This window comes from Hoplias malabaricus, chromosome 11 (assembly GCF_029633855.1).
Source record: "Hoplias malabaricus isolate fHopMal1 chromosome 11, fHopMal1.hap1, whole genome shotgun sequence".
Taxonomy (NCBI): Eukaryota; Metazoa; Chordata; class Actinopteri; order Characiformes; family Erythrinidae; genus Hoplias; species Hoplias malabaricus.
In genome coordinates, this window is record NC_089810.1 from 28,136,504 (window position 1) to 28,158,948 (window position 22,445).

The window sequence follows — 22,445 nt, forward strand, 5'->3', positions numbered from 1 at the left end:
GTGGTGTTTTTCCATTAAGGATTCTTTCACAGTGAGCTAACATGAACATCTCAGTCTTGTGTCCATCAGACACAGAGAGGAGTGAAACTTTAACCCTTTAACTTGGTAAAACAAATTACAATTACAACTGAATAAAACTGTTAGCTGAAATTCTCAGAATTCAGAATTTTATTAAAGGGCACTTAAAAATTTACAAAACATTAAAATTACGTTACAATATCCAATACAGCTTCCTAGTTGGGGCAAAAGACCCCACTGTCTCTCTGTTATGAGAGATTAAATGAAGTATGTATATTAACACTTTGGCCAATTAGTAAATAAATCTTATTTTAATTATACAAACCCTATTTCCAAAAAAGGTGGGACATTTGGTAAACTGCAATAAAACCATTAATTAATCTGCGATCTCCAAAGTTTCTTCTGACCAACTTTTGAAGATACAAATTTTGAATTCGATGCCCTCTCCCAGCTAAAATTACATTCTTAGAAAGTACCCCTAACATTCCATTTTGGTTGAGAGAACGCTGCACTGGAGTGTTCCTTCAACATGAATTTTTCCATTTTTTTTAAATTATCAGATTATGTTTCTTAAGTTTAACTTATTTACACCAATAATTTAATATTCTAGGAAAGTTGTCTTGGAATGTTCTTAGAATGCTGCTATGTCCTATTTTGGTTTTTGGGAACATTGTTTTGGAATGTTCCCTCAATTATGTTTTCTCCCCAGAGCTGGTAGGTCATGACTGAAGTGCCCTTGAACATAACATGTAAAACCCCCAACTGCTACCTGGGTGCCGTGGCTAGTGCTGTCCACCACTCTGGGCATGTGTGCGCACAGATCCGGAGCCCACCCGGAATCGCTGGGCGCAAGCCATGTCACACCCTGGAGGGGGCACCAATCTTTTACAGGGCAACACATACTCACACCTAAGGACACTTAAAAGTAGCCAATCCACCTGCCAGCGTGTTGTTTGGACCGTGGGAGGTATCCGGATCACCCAGAGGAAACCCACACAGACACAGAGAGAAAAGGAAAGGTGATGTTACACAATTTAAAACATGGGACACATCCCAACTTATTTGCAGTGTGTTGCAGACATCAAATTCTAAATGTGGCTATATTTAAATACTTGGAAGCTGCTCAGTGAAAAAATATTCAGTTAACTAAATCTTCAAGAGGATTAACAAATCAGCCACCTGAACAAAATTTAAACATGGACTTATTTATTAAAGCTCAGATCTCATACAAATTTAAGTTCTTCAGGAGACTGCATGCAGTGGCTTGGTTTTGAGGCACAATACTTAGGGGAAAAGAACATTTGTTCATTTTTATACAAAAAAAAAAAATTGCATAAATCAAACTGAATACCACATCATACTGCAGTTCAACCCACCACAAATTTTAAAGTTAATTTGTAATTGATTTTTCTTTGAGCAGACACAAGTAAAACACATAAAAGGCGACAGAGGGAGAGTTGTTAAGAATGAGTTTGCAGTTAAGACAAGGAATGAGTCCATCTTGCATTTACTTTTTCCTCGTTTTTCTCTATTCAAAACAGAGGATTGTGATATAAAACATATGAAGACAATAAATAGCTAGGCATGTTATTCATTGTTATGACACTTCAAATCTTATCTACATACGAGGTTTGAGTGCTGGCCTTAATATTTTTTTTAACCCAAACAAACCTCTATATAGTAGAGGGCCAGAACCAAGACCCTTCTGACCCTTATTTAGACCAAAAAGCCACTTAAAGTTTACAAAGGCAATCTGCCTTGATGTGCAGCTTATGAACAAAGGAATGACCGGAGGAAGGCCTATTCTCTGTCACCTGCTCAAAACATCCTCGGTCCAACCACAAAACAACTACGCCGCTACACAGAGGAAAAGCACCAAGGCCTTAAGTGTTAAAAACAAGATGCATTTCATGTGCAAAAACATGTTCCTGTACACAAAACCTATGTGCAGGAGCAGACATGATGACCCCATGGCCAAAGTGGCCAGGATGAACAACAGGCAACAATCTGACTCAATGTCAAATGGCTCCCTACCTAGTGAACTTGTTAAGTCTTATAAAAATGGCTACTGTATCCGAACAGAGTATAATATATAGATAAGCCATGAGTACACTGATCTCTACTGGATATTCAGTGGAGAAGGGGTGGGTGTGTGTGTGTGTGTGTGTGTGTGTTGTTCATGCACTCTGTAGGGAATATGGAGCCATATGAGATACAGTCTGTTTTAAGGAATACACATAAAGAGGGAATTAGGGTCTTAATATTTTTGCTCAGTAAAAGCTATTTCTTACCTGCTTTTTTCATTCATAGGGCTAGATTGTTATTTGTGATTCATGATTCAAAATATTTAGCGCAATTTACACCACTGCCTTCATGGCTGAATGAAATCAAATCATAGAAATAATTCAAAAGCTATTGTAAAGCCTCCACAGAAATTTTCGGAATTAAGGAGAGCATATAGTATATTACTGTTATGAGCTGAATGCTTAAATAATAAACCATTTTAGGGTCTAAACTTTACTTTACTGGACAAATACATGGACCTTAATATACCCTCCATGTTTTCCATCAAATAATATTGCCTGAAAAAAAAAAAAAAAAAAAAAAAAAAAAAGCAGACAATGACATATAACATTACTCTCTCTCTCATATTCCACGTCTTATGACCATCATCAACATTTTCATTAAAAAGCAAGCAAAAAACCCAAAACAAAAAAAAGAAAACCTAAAATATATGCAGCATGTGTTAGCTTGCTCCTCGCTGTAGGAGTGTCAGTAAGTCTGGATCAGTCCCTGAAAAGAAAAGAAAGAAAAATCCAACAAAATGAGAAAAAGACAAAGAACCAGGCACCAAAGTCCAGGAAGCTTCCACCACTTCTGGAAGCTCCTTCACAGCAGAATGTTTCTGTTCCATTGGTCATATTTCTCCACAGCGAGAGAACGACATGACCTCAAATCGTCAACTATATTTGGCAAATAAACATAAACATTAAAAAAAAATAAAAAAAAAACCCACACACACACAACATACTGATTGGTCACATCAATGAGTGAATGAACATGAGCTACTACTGCCTGCAGCTAACTTCATAATAAATACCACCCGAGACTAAAATATATTCAAAAAGACAGCAGTGCACCAGCAGTGGTTTATGAAGAAAATAAAACCTTGATGCTGGAAAACTCAAATTTTAAATACACTGCCTGTCAACAAGCTGTTTCGAAATCAGACCTTCCACATTTTAGCACTCACAGCAGAGTATCATTAGTCGGTCACAACACAGAGGGCTGATACCTGAAATAAACTTAGAGAACTGTACCATCATTAGAAATCAATGATGAGCTGTTTATTCAATAATAACAATATTAAAAGCCCCAGAAATTGAGGCAGTGTTGAAATAGCGGCTTCAGGTGTGTGCTAATCACAGTACTGCCTGCCATTGTAGGGAATGTTGTATTCTTTGAAAGTTGGGGTGGGAGGTATTTTGGAGGGCTTGGGGATATGGCAACACCGTTTTTTTTAGGATGGGGAGGAGGAAAAGGAAGGGAAAGAGAGGTACAGAAAAATAAAGAGGGAGAGAAGCCGAAGAGACAGTCCGCTGCTCCACTCTACTCCCATTCTGTGGTTCCTGGAGGTTTGGATGTGAGGTCATACATCACCCTGGAGATTCCTGGGATCTTCTTTATCTCGCTGACCATCTTCAGCACCACCTACGGACAAACAAGGCCACTGGACATTAGTATTAGCAGGGACCATATAAATCTACACTCAAACTGACTTGGAAGCAAAGAGGTAAAAGAATGTATACCCAAATGTTTTTTTGTTTTTTTTTTAATCCCCTAAACAGTTTGATGATAATTTAAATTTAATTTTGTGTAATTTTACGAGATGTTCTGCCACAAAATAACTTCCAGGGAATAAAACTGGCCATAATTCCACTTATTTTTCTATGAAAAGCCAAAATAAATCTGCAGTTTCATTCCAAAAAGGTTTTTGACAGTTGTCCTTAGTCCTGGTAGGTCTCCATGAATATTAAAATCCGTGTTTGCCCAAGTCCCTAATATGAAATAACACAATGTCAGCCTACAACTTACACACATCCTCTGGTATAATTAATATCTATAGATTACGGGTGAATAATAGCTATTATCAATGCATTAGCACAATGCCCGGGGTGCAGAAATTTCAAAATTTACTTTGTAGAGCTTTTGGACTTAATTGTAATATTTTCGTATTTGGCCAAATTGGCAGATGTAGAACTGGCTTATATGAAGGGAAAACTGCACCACCTCAATATTCTCATTAAAATATTCCTGAAAGGCCAGCCCATGCTGCAACACTTGTTTAAATGTTTGTAATCTAGCTGAACTGACAAATCACTAAAAACTGTCTACGCTGAACCTGAATCAAAGACCAACAGAAAACCCAGTGCTTTGCACAGGCAAACTGAGCTGAGCAAGATGACTAGATGCCCACCTCCTCAGGGATGTGGTTGTCAGGTGCAGCAGGGATGCCAGTCATGAAATCACTGGTGATGAACGTTCTGATGACAACAGAGCGTCTGCAGGATGGCTGCTTCTGCAGTGGGTCACGGTCAAAATGCAGTGGCACAAGGATCACTGGCATTTGACTGACCTTACTCGAATACCCTGGAGAAACATGACATTGTTATTATTTAAATAATAAGGCTTTCAAAGATTCGTTTAGTACTGTTGCAGGTTTTATTCTGCTTTTTATGATGTTATTTGTGTTTGTAAGACTACCAAGTGTGTCTTTGTAAGGTCATTTTTCTAATGTTTGTTTAATGGCTTTGGCATTTTTGTTTCATGAAGTTCTATACTTTACAGAAGTCCACATATGTAACATTGATTATATCCTTAGTGTAATATTTAAAAAAAAAATGCAGTTACATTAGTATTACGAGTCTTGGTACAAAAATTAAAATAAGACATTTGAACCATAATAAATCATGGTACTTTTATATTTGATATTTAAATACATTTGAAGGTAAATAGTTTTGTAATTACTCAAGTGGAGAACTACAATGAGGACTTCTACTTTACTGGAGTAATATTTTACCTAGAGTACCTATATTTTTACTCATGTACATAGCTTGTGTACTTTGTCCACCACTGGAATTAGGTTTAACCTTCATGTAAAAGTCAAATACAGGGGGTCCTCGACTTATGACGCTGATCCGTTCCTACATCGCGTCGTAAACCAATTTTTGGTGTAAGTCGGAACATACGTACATACTGTACGTAAATAACATACTGTAAGCACTTAACCTAACACCTATCCTCCTCGGTCCCGAGCCGCGTAACCGTGTATTCTTCCACCGCGCACACCAAACACGAAGTTCGCGTTACGACGTTAAACCACTTAAGTCGAAACAAGGCTTTCTACAGTAAATGGGAGATGTGTCGTAACCATGAAACATTGTAACTCGGGACTGACGTAACCCGAGGACCTCCTGTAATTGTTAAAACCTCTACGCAAGCAAAGCAGCTCTTACCAGACTCTCTCAGAATGGAGTGGGCCACAAAATCCGCCTGTCTGAGTGTGCTCAGTACTCCTGTGGTCAGGAAGGTTGGCGTGATATCAGTGGGAGGTTCCTTTACATGTGACCCAAAGACATATACAACTCTAGTGTAGGGCAGGGAAAGAAAGCAGCAGCAAATAAGATCATTAAATCCAAACAATCTAAACACATTATAGTGTTTCAAAAAAGTCTGGAAAGAATTTGAGAGAAAGTAAAATACAAACTTATCCTGAATCATAACTCTGTACTCAGGCCCTTTTAGTATTTATTAAAAGCAGCGGTACAGGGATATAACAATTATTTTGTTAAAATGTCCTCAACTGAATTCATAAACTAATACAGCCTTAAAATATGGGGAATATAACGAAGACCTGTAATTGTACCTGTTGATGGAATGGCAAATGCGAGGGATGAGTCTGGAGAGGAACATAAGTGATTCCCAGTGAGGAGCTTCTTTACTGGTCACCCCACACACGTAGCTGTATGACCGGGAGTCACCCTGCACAACAGAACAACTTACATATGCCAGAGAAAAATATATTTTGATAAGAGAACTTAATGGAAATAACATGTACTAAATGAGATGTCTGCAAAATATAAATACACATAAAACTTCATGGATGACCTGTTTGCAACTTAGTATTCAGCTGTTCCGAAACTTCTCACTCCCAAAACCTAGACTGTAAGCAGCAGGATAATTTTAGCAGTGTGTGGTTCTGTGACAGGAAGTGTGTTGAAAGAACACCCAGTCCTGTCCCAGTGCACCATACTCAGAGGGAGACATGCACAGTATCCAAACAGAGAGGTTTAAGCTGAGTGAAAACCTATATCTGCCACAATATTTCAAAAGTCAAGCAAGAAGTGAACATTTAACCCAAACTGTAACTTGTTTGCTTGTCACAAATTTGGGCCTTAGAAAAATCTACATAATTAAATCATTTTACAAGGAACACTGCTATTTCAACTTTAAAAAAGGGGGCATATTATGAAAAACAAATAAATTAAAAATCATGTTATGTGCATTAGCACATACGTTTAAGGATCTGGAGATTACCCACCCACAAAATGTGAAATAAAACAATCCAGTAATTTTTGTAGGCTGCCCAAGTCAGGAAAAATAAGTCATTCTTGACTTTTAGCCTAATCTTACATAGAGTGCAGTTGTCTCGCCTCTTCCAAAAACAAAGGAAATAAATAAATAAATGTGTTTCTGCTCCTTGGTCCCTGTTCTGAACAGTGCTATTTAGACGAGAAGAATGCTGCTGTATTGTTTGACCCTTGTGGCATTTTGGTGGAATCATGTCACAGACATTTACTAAAGAACTTAAACAACATATATTGAATGTTAAAATGAAACAACCTTGTATAGAAGTGGATATGTCTACTATAGATTGTATTTACTGAATTTAATTCAGTTAAAATTTCAGGATCAAATCATTAATATTGTTTGATTGACAGATAAATAAAATAAATATGCTTAATATCTGCATGCTTTCTAGAAAAAGGGCTTCACATCATCAGACACTTTCATTATTCACACACTGGAGGTGAACATTTCTAAAAGCAGCATGTATGACCATACTTTTCTGAACCCAAGTAATGAAAGTAAATAGAACTATTACTGTTGCTGGGCAGTTCCACAGTTTATTTAAAATCCAGCCTGAACACACCTCTCATACTAAAACAAACATTCTGCCACACAAATATTATGGGACAGGGAGAGAGAGTGAGAGAGACAGAGAGAGAGAGAAATGCAGACTGAAATAGAATGCCAATACTCTCTCATGATGTCTGAGGTTAACCACAGAACTGGGACAACAGTTTAAAAGACACACAATGTTCCAAATACGGAGGAAGTGACTCAGTCAGGGAAGAGCAGAAATGGGTTTTGAGAAACATACTTAACTTGAAACTGTGGAACAGACACAGGCTAGTTTGAGAAAGCAAGTAGTATTTAATTACAGTAAAAACAACGCTAAATACCTACATTAGTGAGAGAAAGTTTAGAGAATAAAAAGATGATGTCTGGTTAAAATAGGGAAGAGTGTATATCCTCAAGTTAAAAAAGGGAAAACTTGACAAGTTCAATTTAACAAAGGCTCAATTAATTGACTGAGGAGGTTAATACATTTTTAAAAATCTGTTTTTTCTTTATAAAAAAAATCTTCTGATGAAAGTGAGGAAGCTCACCTGTACTCCTACGGTTTTGATTGGTAGCAGGAAGGCATTTAGTGAATGAAGGCTAGTGATCTGCATTAGTTTCTCCTCTTCTTCATCTGATATGCAAGACTTCACTCTCTGCAGCAGTGTGTGTGGCTGCACAGGAAAAACGTGACATTCAAATACACATCTACATTAAATAAATATTTCAAATCAGAATCATTTTCATGATTACACACTCTGATGTTGGTCCAAGTTTTTAGAATTGTGTATCGTCATCTTTCAAAATAAAAATAAACTCCCCTGAAATCCAGTGTAACAAAACCTAATATGTTAAAATGTAATGTACTTTATCTTAAATTAAAAAACAGAATATTACAATATTCTGTTTATACCTCAGATCTGACCACGCAGTTTAATTCTAAAAAGTGTGAAAATTGCTGTAGCCCTTTGGTCATTATATGGCCACTTTGCACATGTATACCGTTTGCCCACAGTAACAAGACTAATACCTGGATTTAAGTTTCTAAAGGCTAGGGTCAAAACAAGCCTGTTTTTCTAAAGAAAAGAAAAAGGATTTTACTTTTAACTTATATTGAACCTTTGGGTTTTTTGCTATTACCTTACTGTATGTTTTTAAACTGCTACTTTGTGAAAGACCTAATAACCATGTTTGTTACTCAGGAAAACTCCCTCCAACCTTCTTAACACTGGCAGAGAAGTCTGTGATAATTTTCAAAATGTTGTTGGTCTCAGCAAAATCTTTGCAGATATATGGTTCATCAGCGCAGATGACTCTAATAGCTAATCCTGGACCTGTAGAGTACAAACATACACAGGTCATACTCTTAAGAAAAAGCAGTAAATGCATCGCATTGGAAATCCTTTCTTTGTACTTTTGTGAGTTAAACATTCAAGACGATTAAAAAAAGTCAGTAAGATTTATCTGTTCAATTTTCTGACCATTTGAGGCTAAAACAAATGGGCTCAAACTTGTATAGTAATTTTACACACACACACACACACACACACACTTTAAAAATGTACTTGATAGTGAGGGTATTTGTACATTTTTTTTAATCTTGTGATAAAAGTAGTAGGACTATACCATCCGAATGGGAGAGCTGACATGCTTTACCTCTCTTCTTGAAACCTGCAACCTCTAAATGGTGAATAACTTATGGAGCTGACACAAGTATTTGAATCTGAATATTAGAATTATGTTTATCTGAATTTTGAATATTTTAATTATATTTTGTCTCAATGTTTTATATTTTAAGTATTTTTGTATGGCATTTGATTAACGTCAAAATTTAAGTGGTAAAATACACAGATTTGAAAAATTCACATGACAATTTTGATATTTAAAAATATACAGACCTATAAAAATCAAGTCTAAAAATTCAGATTGCTAAAGTAAGAACCTAGACCAAAAGGTCAACCAGTGGGCTTCTCAGGAAAAAACATTTGTCGCAAGTCAGCCAAACATGGTTGTGTTGGTCACTCTGAACAGCAACAGCCTATGGTACCTAAGTGCTGACAGGATGAGGAAACAATGTACTTGGGGTGTCGTCTTTTTGGGACGCCCGCTTCGTGGTCTGTCTCTGACATCCGATGATTAGCAGTAGCTGGGGGTACCAGAAGCTCAAAACAAGTGTCAACAGCAACAGCAAAATAAGCTGTTTGGCAATGGCAGAGATTTGGAAAAAAATTATGGGTGCTACCCACATACTCAGCTCTACTGCTCATCCCACAAATGCATGTTCCTTACAAATGTGGCACCATTTAAAATAGACATGAATGATATACATACTTCCCTCACATTATTGTTGCTGGTTTTGTGCTGAATATTAGCATATGTAGATTTTTGGGAACAAACCTTTTTTAAGGTATGTGAAATTTGTTAAAATATCAAGGCATGTTAGATCACCTCAGACGTGGCCGAAAGGCCTCAGACTCCAGAGGGTTAAAGTGCTAAAGGGCTCAGGACAGGAATTGGGATAATGTGAGTGCTCTGTGATTGGTGAGGGCACTGTATTTGCCTAATGCTATGTTCCATCTCTGTGGAATTTAAATTTTCCTGAGAAGCCCAGATTCATATTTTTGCAATCTGAATTTTTTAGACTTGTATTTAGGTTCTGTATTTTTTTTTATCTGAATTTTTTACTACCTCAAATGTAAAATATTAGGGGTGTGGCTTGATTAAAAACATTAATTGAATTAATTAGAAGCTTTGTAATTACTTAATCAAAATTAATCATATTTCAATATTTAGCATGAGAAATATTGATATAAGTTTGGTTGATGAATGAATCAATGAATATAAGCCTAAATTCAAAATCTTGTTTATTTTCCCACCAGTTTACTACCTTTGGTCAATTTGTCTAACGTGAACTTTGACATTTTGTTTCTGAATGTGAACCCCAACATGTGGTCGAGTGTTGACTGGCGACACTGTTTGCATTACAGTAATCCCTCGCTATTTTGCGGTTCATCTTTCGCGGATTCGCTACTTCGAGGGTTTGTTCAAGGGGGCTTTTTTATTATTTACATGTGTTAGACTAGGCCTGTAGGTGACAAAATATATAATTTACAAGTATTTCTTACGTACAGTACATGTATTGTTCATGTTCACATCCGAGTGAAATTTACTTACGCTAAATCACAGCTTAGGAATTACTCTATTAAAGAAACTGATAGGATATCACATGTAGTTCCAGCTAAAAAACATTATAGAATGACTGTTTAATGCAAAGGGTGGGTTGTTAACAGTACAGGGAGGGTACGCGGAAATTCGTCTTGGAGCGCATCTCCTGCGAAAAACAAGGGATCACTGTACTGTTAACATTGCTGACCTGTGTGCTAGCCCCAACATGTTTTCATGTTGAGGTGGTAACGAACGGTGGAAGTGTTCCTGTGATAAGCAAACTCCTTCCTGCATAAAGTGCAAATAACAACATTTGTGTTTGTACTTCCATCTGGAAATTTCTTGTATTTAAATTTCCCATCCACCATTTCCCATTCTCCCAATTTCCCCATTCTCTTCCGTCATCTCCATCATGTTCATCACATTGTGCGTCATTATAATTTGTATGCCTGGAACTCATGCACTGAAAAACTTTCCATAGGTGCAAAGTGCGATTAAAACGCATTAAATTTATTAATCGAAATTAACACGTTAAAGTCCCACCCATATATAAAATATAATAAAAAAATAAAACATTCAGATTCAAATACTCATGTCATTAATTTAGCACCACACAAACTATTCTCAGAAAACTCCACTGCAATCTTAAACACATTGCTAAGTAAACATTGAATACTCGTGTTTTTACCATAGAAATTTGTTGTAATAATGATGCAAAATCCTGAAAAATTAGAATTCATTCATTTATTTAGCAAATATTTAAATTGTGTAAATAGATTGAAACAAATGGTTACCAGAAAACTTAAGTATAGCCTCGAAGAACATTTTTTCAGGTACATAGAATATAAATTGTTTCGTTGTTTTTAGTCATTGCACTTCAATATCATTTATTGCATCTAATCCTGGCCTTCATCAGGATTTTACATTATTATTCATACAGTAAAAGACTTTATCTTGTACTGTAGTTTTCTGTTTGATTTTTATTTTTAACAAGAACTAATATTTTCTTCACATGTCCGATCCTGTTCCAGGGTTATAACACTTTTTTCACTATTCACTACTTTAATTAAATTTCATTAGATAAAAAAAAAAAGTATTTAGATTCTGACACAGCCATACTGCTAGTAAATGTTCTTTATTAGATGCCCCTAACAGGACACAAGGGAAGCTGCTAGGTATGCTGGGAGCCCACTTGTGAGCCCCATCCTCTCCCAGTCTGTGGCCGTGTAAATGTTGATATTGCTTCTCTTTGTAACTATGTCTATTGTTGGTCCTTAACAAGTAGGAAGATATTATTTGCTGTTGCATGGACAGTTGGGGGTTTAGGTGAAGACAGGTACAGAATGTCAGTCTCCAACAAGAGACCATAAAATGGGGAAAAAATATATACATTTTCAGATTTAGGCTCACATGGTCAGATAATTGAACTAATACGTTAAATGTTTTTTTTGTTTGTTTTTTTTTTTAAATACAAAATGTCCCAAGTATCTGAAGTGTTCCTCTCTGAGAAATGCTTACTAAGATTGTTTGTGAGGGTTTATGAAGCTCCACCTAGTACTCACCAGGGAAAGGGTGTCGAGAGACAATCTCCTCAGGGAGGCCCAGCTCTCTGCCAAGCGCCCGCACTTCATCCTTGTGGAAATCTTTCAGTGGCTCGATTACCTTCCCCTGGTGGCCAAGTCATTCACACGCACACACAACAAAACACAAAATTAGAGATTGCATGTTAGGTCAGATTTTCTTAGCTCCAGGCAAGTCAAAATGTATCCAGTGCGAGTCGGCTGAAAACGTAGTAAAGTATGTTGCTGTTCTTTGTAAAATTGACCTAAGGTTGACATGAAACACATTAAGATATTGACTGTGCTCTAAGATGTCAATATTAAAACTACAATAAACAAGAATTTCAGCACAGAGGAAGAACTGTAACTGTGTTTGTGCAATGTGGATTAATTAATGGCTCAACTGCACATAGCAGCCTAGTGTAATATCACTAGCACAAAGTAAACAACAAAGTGTTATCATTTTAAATCAACTTCTTTGACAGCTGCAATATCAGACCATGCCTCGTCTCTGAGTTTCCGGATGAGCTCTGTGTCATTGTGGTGAGTTTTGATGACCTCCGCTTTCCCACTGGCCAGGTGGGAGGCACTTTCAATCAGGTCTGGTCTAAGCGTGCCCTGTGCCAAGTACACCTCCTCTGGCTTCAGATTCATTTCACCAATCACTTCATTCGCCACCTAAACACAAAGAACAGCAGCATACATTAAATACAGGCTATGAAGATATAGAATATAAATATTTGTAAATTCTCACACAGAATATTACAAACTCTGGCATGGTAAAATTAATTGTATGACCTCTAAATTAACTTTAAGAGGAGTTTAAATAAGCTTTTGGAGAAACTAACACAAAATATATAAGAGATTTTCAGATTAGTCTACAAATGAATTCCCCATGGTTATGGATAAAATATTAAGCAAATAAATATTCACTTGTAGTCTTAATAATATTTTCAGTTTCAGATATGGATCCTTTTCTGGTTTAGCATAAGTCACCATGTAACAAGCAAACATGGTGACCTGCATTAAGATATTCTACCTTCACAAAGGTATCTCCAATAATCTTCCGCTTCTCCTCAGGGTTGGTGGTCATATTAAGGGTCTTGCTGATGCGTTTCCTGGGCGTTCGGTCCTCCTCAGAAATTGGTAGTGTTGTAGTGCCATTATAGAACGTGTGGGCGGCATTTACAACTATAGAGAAACAAAGAGCTTTCCATCATTTTTAACTGCTTGCATAATAGAAGCTAAACAAATCTGAAAGTACACACTTAAGCAAGCTTTAAATCATTTTAGAGTAAATAGCAGCCTGTTGTACCTTTAAGTTTAATGCCGAGTTTGGTAAGTGCCTCCTCTACACTTTGGCTCTCTCTCTTCCTCATGAAGCCATTATCAATGTGCACAGCAATCACTTGATCCTGGTTCAAAGCCTTATTCAGTAAGGCTGTACACACAGTGGAGTCCACACCGCCACTCAATAACACCTACACACACATTCCAAGACTTAAAGATGATCTCTGTATTTTAATTCAGTTTACAGGAATAATATCATTTATCAAATGCTGAATGTATTTTGGATTATGTAATACACTATCATCCATTCATGTCATGTAATTATTAGACACCTAATAAAAATAAATAAAATGTCTAAAAAACAGTAATCTGAAGGCAAAATATGGTTTGAGGGGTTTGGAAAGCATCTAAATCCAATAAAGGCCTGCATATATTCACTAGAGATAAGACCTAATTTGCAGACACTAAAGGAAGAATTCACCTGGCTTCAGGAAGGACATAAAATTTTGCATTCAAAATCTACAACAATGGTTTGATGAAAAATGCAATGTGTATATTCAAACATGGTGAATTATAGCTAACACATAACACATGTAGTAACTGGAAGACTATATTTTGTAATCTGTAATTCTGGACAAAAACTACACGGCATCCCAGAGTACATATGGCTCCTCACCAGCACTTTGGACTTGTCCACCTTCTCTTGGATCTCTCTGATGCAGGACAGTTGTCGGTTCTGAACAGTGAAGTTGCTGGTACAGCCAGCAATCTCAAAAAGGAAGTTCCTGAGCATCTCCATGCCTCGTTCAGTCAGATCCACTTCTGGATGGAACTGTGTGCCATAGAGCTTCTTCTGTTCATTAGCAATGCCTGATACAAAGAGATGCATTACAAGTACTGTTCCTTAAATCTGTGGGAATCAGTGAAAGAACTGCATTATCTTGTCATGTTTCTGTTTTAATATAAATTATAACTTAAACACTGCACTTTCATTCTTGGAAACATGACATATGGTCCTAAAGTTTGACTGGGAGAAGCTGAACAACCTCTGGTTTAACTCAAGGGATCTTTAAATAAGCTCAATAATCTTGCAGAATCTAAGTTATGCATAAAGACAAATCAATAACTGAGCTGATATGTTTTAACTACATCCACTAACATTTTTCCCCAAAGTACTCAATGGGTGTGAAAATAACATTCAAAGCTTCATAAAGTGGCATATTACCAGCTCATACTCTGACTTATATATGGCAGTCCTCCAGGAGATGTCACATTATAGAATCCCAGAGCAAAACAAATGCTTTATATTCAGCCATGTCACTACCTCTCGTGGAGCAGAAAAGCAAAATGGAGCTCAATAACAAAAATTAATGACTACTCTCCTTTATCACAAACTGCACAACAGCTCACTACATAGGGAATAAAAAAAAAAATAAAATACAAACCGGATTCCAAAAAGGTTGGGACACTAAACAAATCGTGAATAAAAACTGAATGCAATGATGTGGCGATGGCAAATGTCAATATTTTATTCGTAATAGAACATAGATGATAGATCAAAAGTTTAATCTGAGTAAATGTAACATTTTAAAAGAAAAATATGTTGATTAAAAATTTCACAGTGTCAACAAATCCCAAAAAAGTTGGGACAAGTACCAATAAGTGGCTGGAAAAAGGAAATGGAGCATATAACGAACAGCTGGAAGACCAATTAACACTAATTAGGTCAATTGACAACATGATTGGGTATAAAAAGAGCTTCTCAGAGTATCAGTGTCTCTCTGAAGCCAAGATGATAAGAGGATCACCAATTCCACCATTGTTGCACAGAAAGATAATGCAGCAATACCAGAATGGTGTTACCCCGCGTAAAATAGCAAAGACTTTTCAGTTATCATCATCAACCATGCATAACATCATCAAAAGATTCAGAGAATCTGGAACAATTGCTGTGCGTAAGGGTCAAGGCCATAAAACTCTACTGGATGCTCGTGATCTGTGGGCCCTTAAACGTCACTGCACCTCAAACAAAAAAGCCACTGTCAAGGAAATAACAGAATGGGCTCAGGAATACTTCCAGAAAGCATTGTCAGTGAACACAATTCACCGTGCCATCCGCCGTTGCCAGCTGAAAATCTACAGTGCAAAGAGGAAGCCAAGGGTGGCAAAATGGAAGACTGTTCAGTGGTCAGATGAGTCACGATTTGAAGTTCTTTATGGAACACTGGGATGCCATGTCATCCGGACCAGAGAGGACAAGGATAACCCAAGTTGTTATCAACGCTCCGTTCAGAAGCCTGCATCACTGATAGTATGGAGTTGCATGAGTGCTTGTTGCATGGGCAACAACATATGCTCCCATCTAGACATCATCTCTTTCAGGGAAGACCCTGCATTTTTAACAAGATAATGCCAGACCACATTCTGCAGCAATCACAACATCATGGCTACATAGGAGAAGGATCCAGGTACTGAAATGGCCAGCCTGCAGTCCAGATCTTTCACCTATAGAGAACATTTGGCGCATCATAAAGAGGAAGGTGCGACAAAGAAGGCCCAAGACGATTGAACAGTTAGAGGCCTGTATTAGACATGAATGGGAGAGCATTCCTATTTCTAAACTTGAGAAACTGGTCTCCTCTGTCCCCAGATGTCTGTTGAGTGTTGTAAGAAGGGGGGATGCCACAAAGTGGTAAAAGAAATGACCTTGTCCCAACTTTTTTTGGGATTTGTTGACGCCATGATATTTTGAAACAAGATATTTCCCTTAAAATGATACATTCTCTCAGTTTAAAATTTGATCTGTGATTTGTGTTCTATTCTGAATAAAATATTAGATGTTAGCACCTCCACATCATTGCATTCAGTTTTTATACAAAAACACTAAACTATTCAGTTTAGTGTCCCAACTTTTTTGGAATCCTGTTTGTAAAAAAAATTCATTATCAGAATGACACTCTGATGACAGAATGACACAAAATAAAGTGCAGATAGTGTGATTTGGGACAGAGTTGGTATAACAAATTCAGCCATTTAAGATGAAACTGAACATGCATATAAGGTGCTGGTAAATAAACATTTAGCAACAAAATTCTTCAGTGTGCTAGCTAAACTGAAGTGTGAAACAATTTTACTGGAGTTAATATATACGTTGTAATAAAAACACGAATATTGCTTGGACTGGACTTTCAGGTTTAAAATTGCTTTTCTCCATAATATTTCTTTCCTCATGTTCTCCATCTCAGAAAACTTTGTCCAGTATTGATTCTTGGCTTATGTTGTTCTGTGTGAAAGGTATTTTTGGAAGAATGTTTTTTTTTCCCCCTCCATAGAGAAATATTTGGACCACCACTGTCTCTTGTAAGTTTTGTATTACACCCAGCCATTTTTCATGTACAATGCTGAGTTTGCAGTAACTGTCATAACAAATCATGGGCCGAAGCTTCCACAAGGTGGGACTAAAGTGTAAATGGGCCAGACAAGCTAAGATAAAAAGGAGCTGAGAACAACGGCTCACAGCGCCTTTACACCACTATCTATACATAGAAATGGGTTGTTTGTTGCCATTTTAAATGTTTATAATATCAGATATTGCACATTCCAAAAACCTTTTTTTTTTTTGTTTACCTGCAATTATGTTTCCAGACTGGGCAACAACTTTGAATCCATCTGCTACTTTATCCACACTGTCACCATGGGTCAACAGCACTGTTTCCTCTTTCTGTAGACCCCTACTCAAACACAAAATAATACATCACTCACATGAGGTATATTTCAACAGCTAAGAAATGTGTATTCTCACTATGAACACATACCTGAAAAGGGAACAGGTGTTGTCTATACCGATGCTGAACGCACCGTCTTCTCTGACACTTTTTCTGTGCACTGTACCTCCAAACACTTTATTCATCATCTGTTCCATACATTAAACAGCTGTGAGATATACTGAAACATTACACACACACTATATACATATGAAATCTTTCATTCAACATTATTTTTGTTTGTCAGGAAATTAAAATGCATAATAACTATAAAACAACCATAATAATAATAATAATAATAATAATTTGTTCTTATATAGAACATTTCATTAACCCAAAGATGCTTACAATTTGTAATACACAATAGGAAAACAGATAACAAGAACACCGTGATACATACACTTAGACAGAGCTAGATATAGCAGGACAGGACATAGTGGAAGAACAAATTAGGCTTGAGGCAGATATGCAAGTGTGAAATTATATGATTTAATATTAGATTTGAATATGGAGAGACAATAAGATCGTTTAACCAGAGGAGGAAGAAAATTCCAGAATCTAGGTGCAAATCTAGAAAAAGCTTGGGCACCAAAGACTTGCAGGTTGAATGGAGGAATGGTAAGTAGCCCCTCAATGCGGGACCTGAGGGTGAGGGAGGGTTTATAGGGAAGAAGATGATCAGACATATGAAGAGCTATATAGGCAAGTAGAAAAATTTTGAATTGAATACAGTAACTGGGAGCCAGTAAAGATGTTGAAAAACAGGCATAATATGGTGATGCATGCGAGTGTGGGTGAGGAGACGCGCAGCAGAATTCTAGACCAGCTGAATTTTGTGAATGAGGTGGAGCAGATACCAGCAAAGACAGCATTACAGTAATCCAGACGACTGGAAATGAAAGCATGGATAAGTGTTTCGGTCGCAGATTGAAAGAGGGATGGTCTGATTTTGGCAATGTTATGCAAGTGGAAGAATGATGTTTTAACAACTGTGTTGATGTGTGTGTTGAATGAGAGAGTGGAGTCGAGGATTACACCCAGATCATATCATCACCTCCCTCACCTGCAAGCCATAGCAGATTCCTAGAACAGGCTTCCCAATGGTGAATATGGCAGGGTCAAACCAGGGAGCATCTTCTGCGTAGACTGAGTTAGGACCTCCAGATATTATGATGGCCCTGAAAACAGAAGAGCACTTTTTAACATGGTGTACAGTACACACTCAACAAGGTACTGCCAAAGATATCTGGGCAGTCAAAGCGCTTCATCTGCAGCCACATCAGAGAAAATGACGACACAACAGTCTTGAAATGTCATTTTTTGTGTAGTTTTCTCTTTTTTGTCCTGTGGTGAATCTACATTCAGGATCCTATGTATTTTTGGACTAGGCTTAATTCTCTTTTGCTTTTGGTCCTGTTATTGTTTCTTTATTATTTTCCATGCCACATCTTAAGGTACCCTCTTGGACATTTATTGTCCTCTGCTTGCATTTATACTGACATTTTGGGACCATGATTATGTAGAGTGAAAATCTCTGTCCCAAAGCAAAGTAGTGCAGCACACTTTGTACTTGAATACATCTCAACTCACTGATTTACAATCTTGAATAATAATGTGATACAACCATTAGTGGTACAGCTTTAGAAAACACACAATGTCCTTGGATAGGTTTGTCTTTAATTTTCATGAAAAAAATAAACAAATTGGAAACAAATTGCTCACATAGTATGTAATAACTATACATTTGCTGCATGTGTATCTCAGCTGGACTCCCTTAGTGGTTTAAGGTGCTATGTCACTCTGTCCAGCAAATGCGTGGGCAGGCTAGGAGAGACAATAAGCAGGGCAGGAATATATATAAAAAATAAAAAAATAAAAACACAGCATGTCTTGAGTAAAAAAAAAAAAAAAGGTTAGTAAAATGAGCCAAATGATCTCCCTGTGACGTGCTCTGTGATCATTTGTTTAAAAAAAAAAAAACAAACAAACAAAACAAAACAAAAAAAACCCAGATCATGAATTTGAGAGTTCACCATGATGGTTTTATTTATTTTTTATTTTTTTTTAAACACAGAAGTGAAACGAGTAAACAAACAGTGATTCCTTTAGATGTCTAATCAAAACTGTTCAAAAAGACGTAAAAGGTCCTTAAAAAAAAAAAAACAAAACAAAAAAAAAAACTTTGTACTCTTATTTCTGGTCACTGAAATATGACCAGGCTTGGTTCCCAACGTTCAGCAAAGGCAGATATCATGCCAACAAGTTTTCTTACAGTAATTAGTTTTAGATTGGCATTAACCATATATATATATATATATATATATATATATATATATATATAAAACCAAGTATATGCATGTGCAATGACAATAAAAAATTTTACTACTAGGTGCTTCCAAGAAACCAGACCACTTATGTGAGTTTACCGGCAATATCAAAGCTGTTTAACAAGGGGCTTTTCCTTTGGAAGAGATAAAAATGTGTTTTTACACTGAAACCAAAATAGATCTATTTAGAATGTTTATATATGACATAAATTATCTGTCCCCTCACCTGAAGCCCTGTTCTCTTATTGCAAATGCAGGGGTTTCTAACGGCAGAATCTCAGACTGGACAAACAGCTCTCTCACTCTCCTGTCAATCACTTTACCGTACTGTGCCCCAGCATCCAGAATGACCACAGCCCCTTCGTAGTCACACAGTGCATCTTTGGGCTCACCACTGATATCCAGCTGCAAAAAAATAAAATAGAATAAAAATAAAACAATATATGTCAATCTGTATGGGATAATTAGTAAGAAACGACATTCATTAAGCCTCATGATGAAATTAAGGGCCACATGATCTGCATGAGAACAGCATGACACAAATGTGACTTTTCTGGTCAGCATTATAGCAGACACAGAAAGCTTAAATAGGAGACGCATGCCTCATATAATCCACAAACCCGACTACAACATGAGCATGACCACAGCTAGGCAATATGCAGACCATGTGAACAGTAGAACCAGTCTTCTCAACTTGCAGCACAGAACTGTGGCATGTATGAGGTCCTTGCAAATCTAGTGGTTCTGCATGTTAGAAATGCAATCACATGTATGAGAAGATACAATCGTTTATGGAACGGTTATATTTAAAATAAATAAATACATAAAAATCAAGACACTTCACAATTTTTTAAATCCCAATGATTAAAGTGTTCTTTAATCTTTCACATATTGTAAATGAACAGGAACTCAATCTTTAAAACAAATATGCCATTGATCAGTACTAATGAAATCCAGAATGCACTCAAATAAGCATGTCACATAATTTAGCAAAGATTTGTCATACTGCCCTCTCCAACACTTGTGTTAGATGCCTTTATTAATTTAAATAATCAAAGTATTATCAACTGTGCTTGTTACATTGCAAAATAGTAACTTTACAGGAGAAGGAAAAAAATATCTTTCAATGGACCTAAATTGTAAAAAGATTTTATTTCATGTAATTTTAGAGCATTTATATATGGTCCAGTCATCATGAAAATTTCACACAATGAGTAGGACAACTGCTAAATTCAAATGATGTAGTAAACTAAAAAATCCTCAAAAATGGACATAAGAAAGCCTGAGTGTCTCAATGCGACCCCTTAAAACTGTCATTGGAACACTGCAGTTTTAAAGCCAAAATGCTCAATCATGGTAGTGACAGCTCATGAAAGGTTTAATGGCGTTTAAAAACAGCACACATGTTAAGTTAAAAGCTTTTTATGGGATGGTGTGTGTGTCACAATTTCATCATTATTAATTATAGTATTTTGCATTAATCATCATTATTCTGTTAATTTGTGTAACTTAATATTTAATAATTAAGTCAATGTATTAGCCATTTAGCTCCATCAATGCTGTGTCCATTATTTCACATATAAATTATTTTAGCTTTGGTTTGTAATGTAAAAGACAGCTCACTAAAGCCTTAAGTTCCAACTACTGTAAAAATAAAAATAAATTAAAAAAATAAATACATAAAGCAATACGCACTAACAATTTTCTGTTGAGTAGCACGCCAGGTATTGCTATTACCATCAATGTGAACAAATATTATTCTAGGTGTTTCGTGGGAATGGTTAATTTCACAGAATAATAACTGAATGGTTGTGTTTACATGGTGATGACTGAACTGTAAACAGCAGTAAAGTTCCTATTTAATAACAACATCTGTATTTTGGTCATGTCTGGAACGATGTAGACTTACTCACTGAGATGTTTTTAAAAAGGGAGCAAATACACCTAGTAAAACCAACTATTGGTGTTATATGTCTCGTGAACAGAAAAGTGTCAAGAGAAAACACTGTACAGTTTGGCTCCATATTTTTAACATGGAGCAGAAATAAGTTACTCCCCACGTGGTTTGGCGGGTTAAAACTTTTCTGAAAACTTTGCAAGCCTCCTATCCTCTGCCAGCTCAAAAACAGGGCTAATGTAATAAAGATGTAGAAAAAATGCAACAATAGTCACAAATTTATATATAATAATTTAACGTTAGCTAAATATAAATTGGCCTGCGTTGTACAGTTGAGTGCTGAGGCAGCGCGGTGATCTCAAATATACTTTACATCCACATAAATTTAAACAACTCATTTAAAATGTCCCGTTGTTTCATTGCTTTATCCTACGGTTTAATAAGTGAAGATAAAATTACACAGAACTCGAGAATTTCGCTCAAATCTAACATTAACGTTGTCCTGCAGCGTTCGTTAGCGTCATAGCATTAGCCATATATACGTAGAAACGTATAGCGAAGCAAGCTCGGACAAAACAAGACTTCTGGATATTTTAAATAATATAAAAATTAAGTAGAAATATTTCTCTAAATAGGGGAAGGACTTAAACAGCAGGAATGTGTTATAATAGACAGGTAAAATGCTACAAAACGTGCACGCTAGGCTTTTGTTTCTCATTCGCCAGCTACTTAGTTGGAATTTTCAGTTCCACCTTAAATGGTGCAGCCTAAGTTCCCGTCTGGCACCCCAGTCATGCAATGTAACAGCGACACCATTTAAGGTGGAACAGAAGAATTCCAAAAAAAGAAGCCGGCCAACTTCAGCTTTAAGCCGAGGCAGACAGGCCGTGGCCGGTACAAGAAAAGATTAGCAAAGCTTTGACTATGTGGCTAATAATATTTATAGTTAAAGGTTTAATTTTTAAAATATTTACTGACCTTGGTATCCCCGTTACACAGCGCCATTGAGTGTCTGAAGTGAAGCGGACAATCCACCAGCTCCTCCCGATTCAGGTTGAGTTACTGTGTGCTACTGAGTGGAAAAGCAAGAGTCTGATCTCAGTTGGTTCTCGGGCTTTTGTCAGTCTCTCCTTGGTCTGATCACTCTCCTTGATTTGCTCCCTTCTTGTTCCCACGTTGTGTGAAATGCTCGCCTGTTGACTGCACTACTAACTAGCCTTGGTATTTTTACTCCCAGAGA

General features: G+C 36.7%; 1 protein-coding gene across 1 annotated transcript; it reads right to left on the bottom strand.

Annotated features, from left to right (window-relative positions):
• Positions 1-145: 145 nt before the first annotated feature.
• On the bottom strand, positions 146-22,445 carry gmps (guanine monophosphate synthase). The gene is made up of 16 exons (XM_066684817.1): positions 22,184-22,445; positions 19,535-19,713; positions 18,045-18,159; positions 17,033-17,130; positions 16,845-16,948; positions 13,894-14,087; positions 13,243-13,408; positions 12,967-13,118; positions 12,432-12,605; positions 11,931-12,036; positions 8,422-8,537; positions 7,752-7,877; positions 5,945-6,060; positions 5,535-5,665; positions 4,496-4,668; positions 146-3,729 (listed from the first exon to the last, which is right to left on the bottom strand). Exons 1-16 carry the CDS (start codon positions 22,208-22,210, stop codon positions 3,628-3,630), a joined length of 2,079 nt encoding a protein of 692 aa, XP_066540914.1. The 5' UTR covers positions 22,211-22,445; the 3' UTR covers positions 146-3,627.

What these genes read in the sequence shown, in the direction of transcription:
- gmps (XM_066684817.1), bottom strand. Translation starts at nt 22,210, where the DNA reads ATGGCGCTGTGTAACGGGGATACCAAG. An exon ending in ACTCGGCATTAAACTTAAAG is followed by an intron (nt 13,119 to 13,242) that starts GTACAACAGGCT and finishes GTTTCTCTATAG; the next exon opens with TTGTAAATGCCGCCCACACG. An exon ending in CTCCATTCTGAGAGAGTCTG is followed by an intron (nt 4,669 to 5,534) that starts GTAAGAGCTGCT and finishes ATGTTTCTCCAG; the next exon opens with GGTATTCGAGTAAGGTCAGT.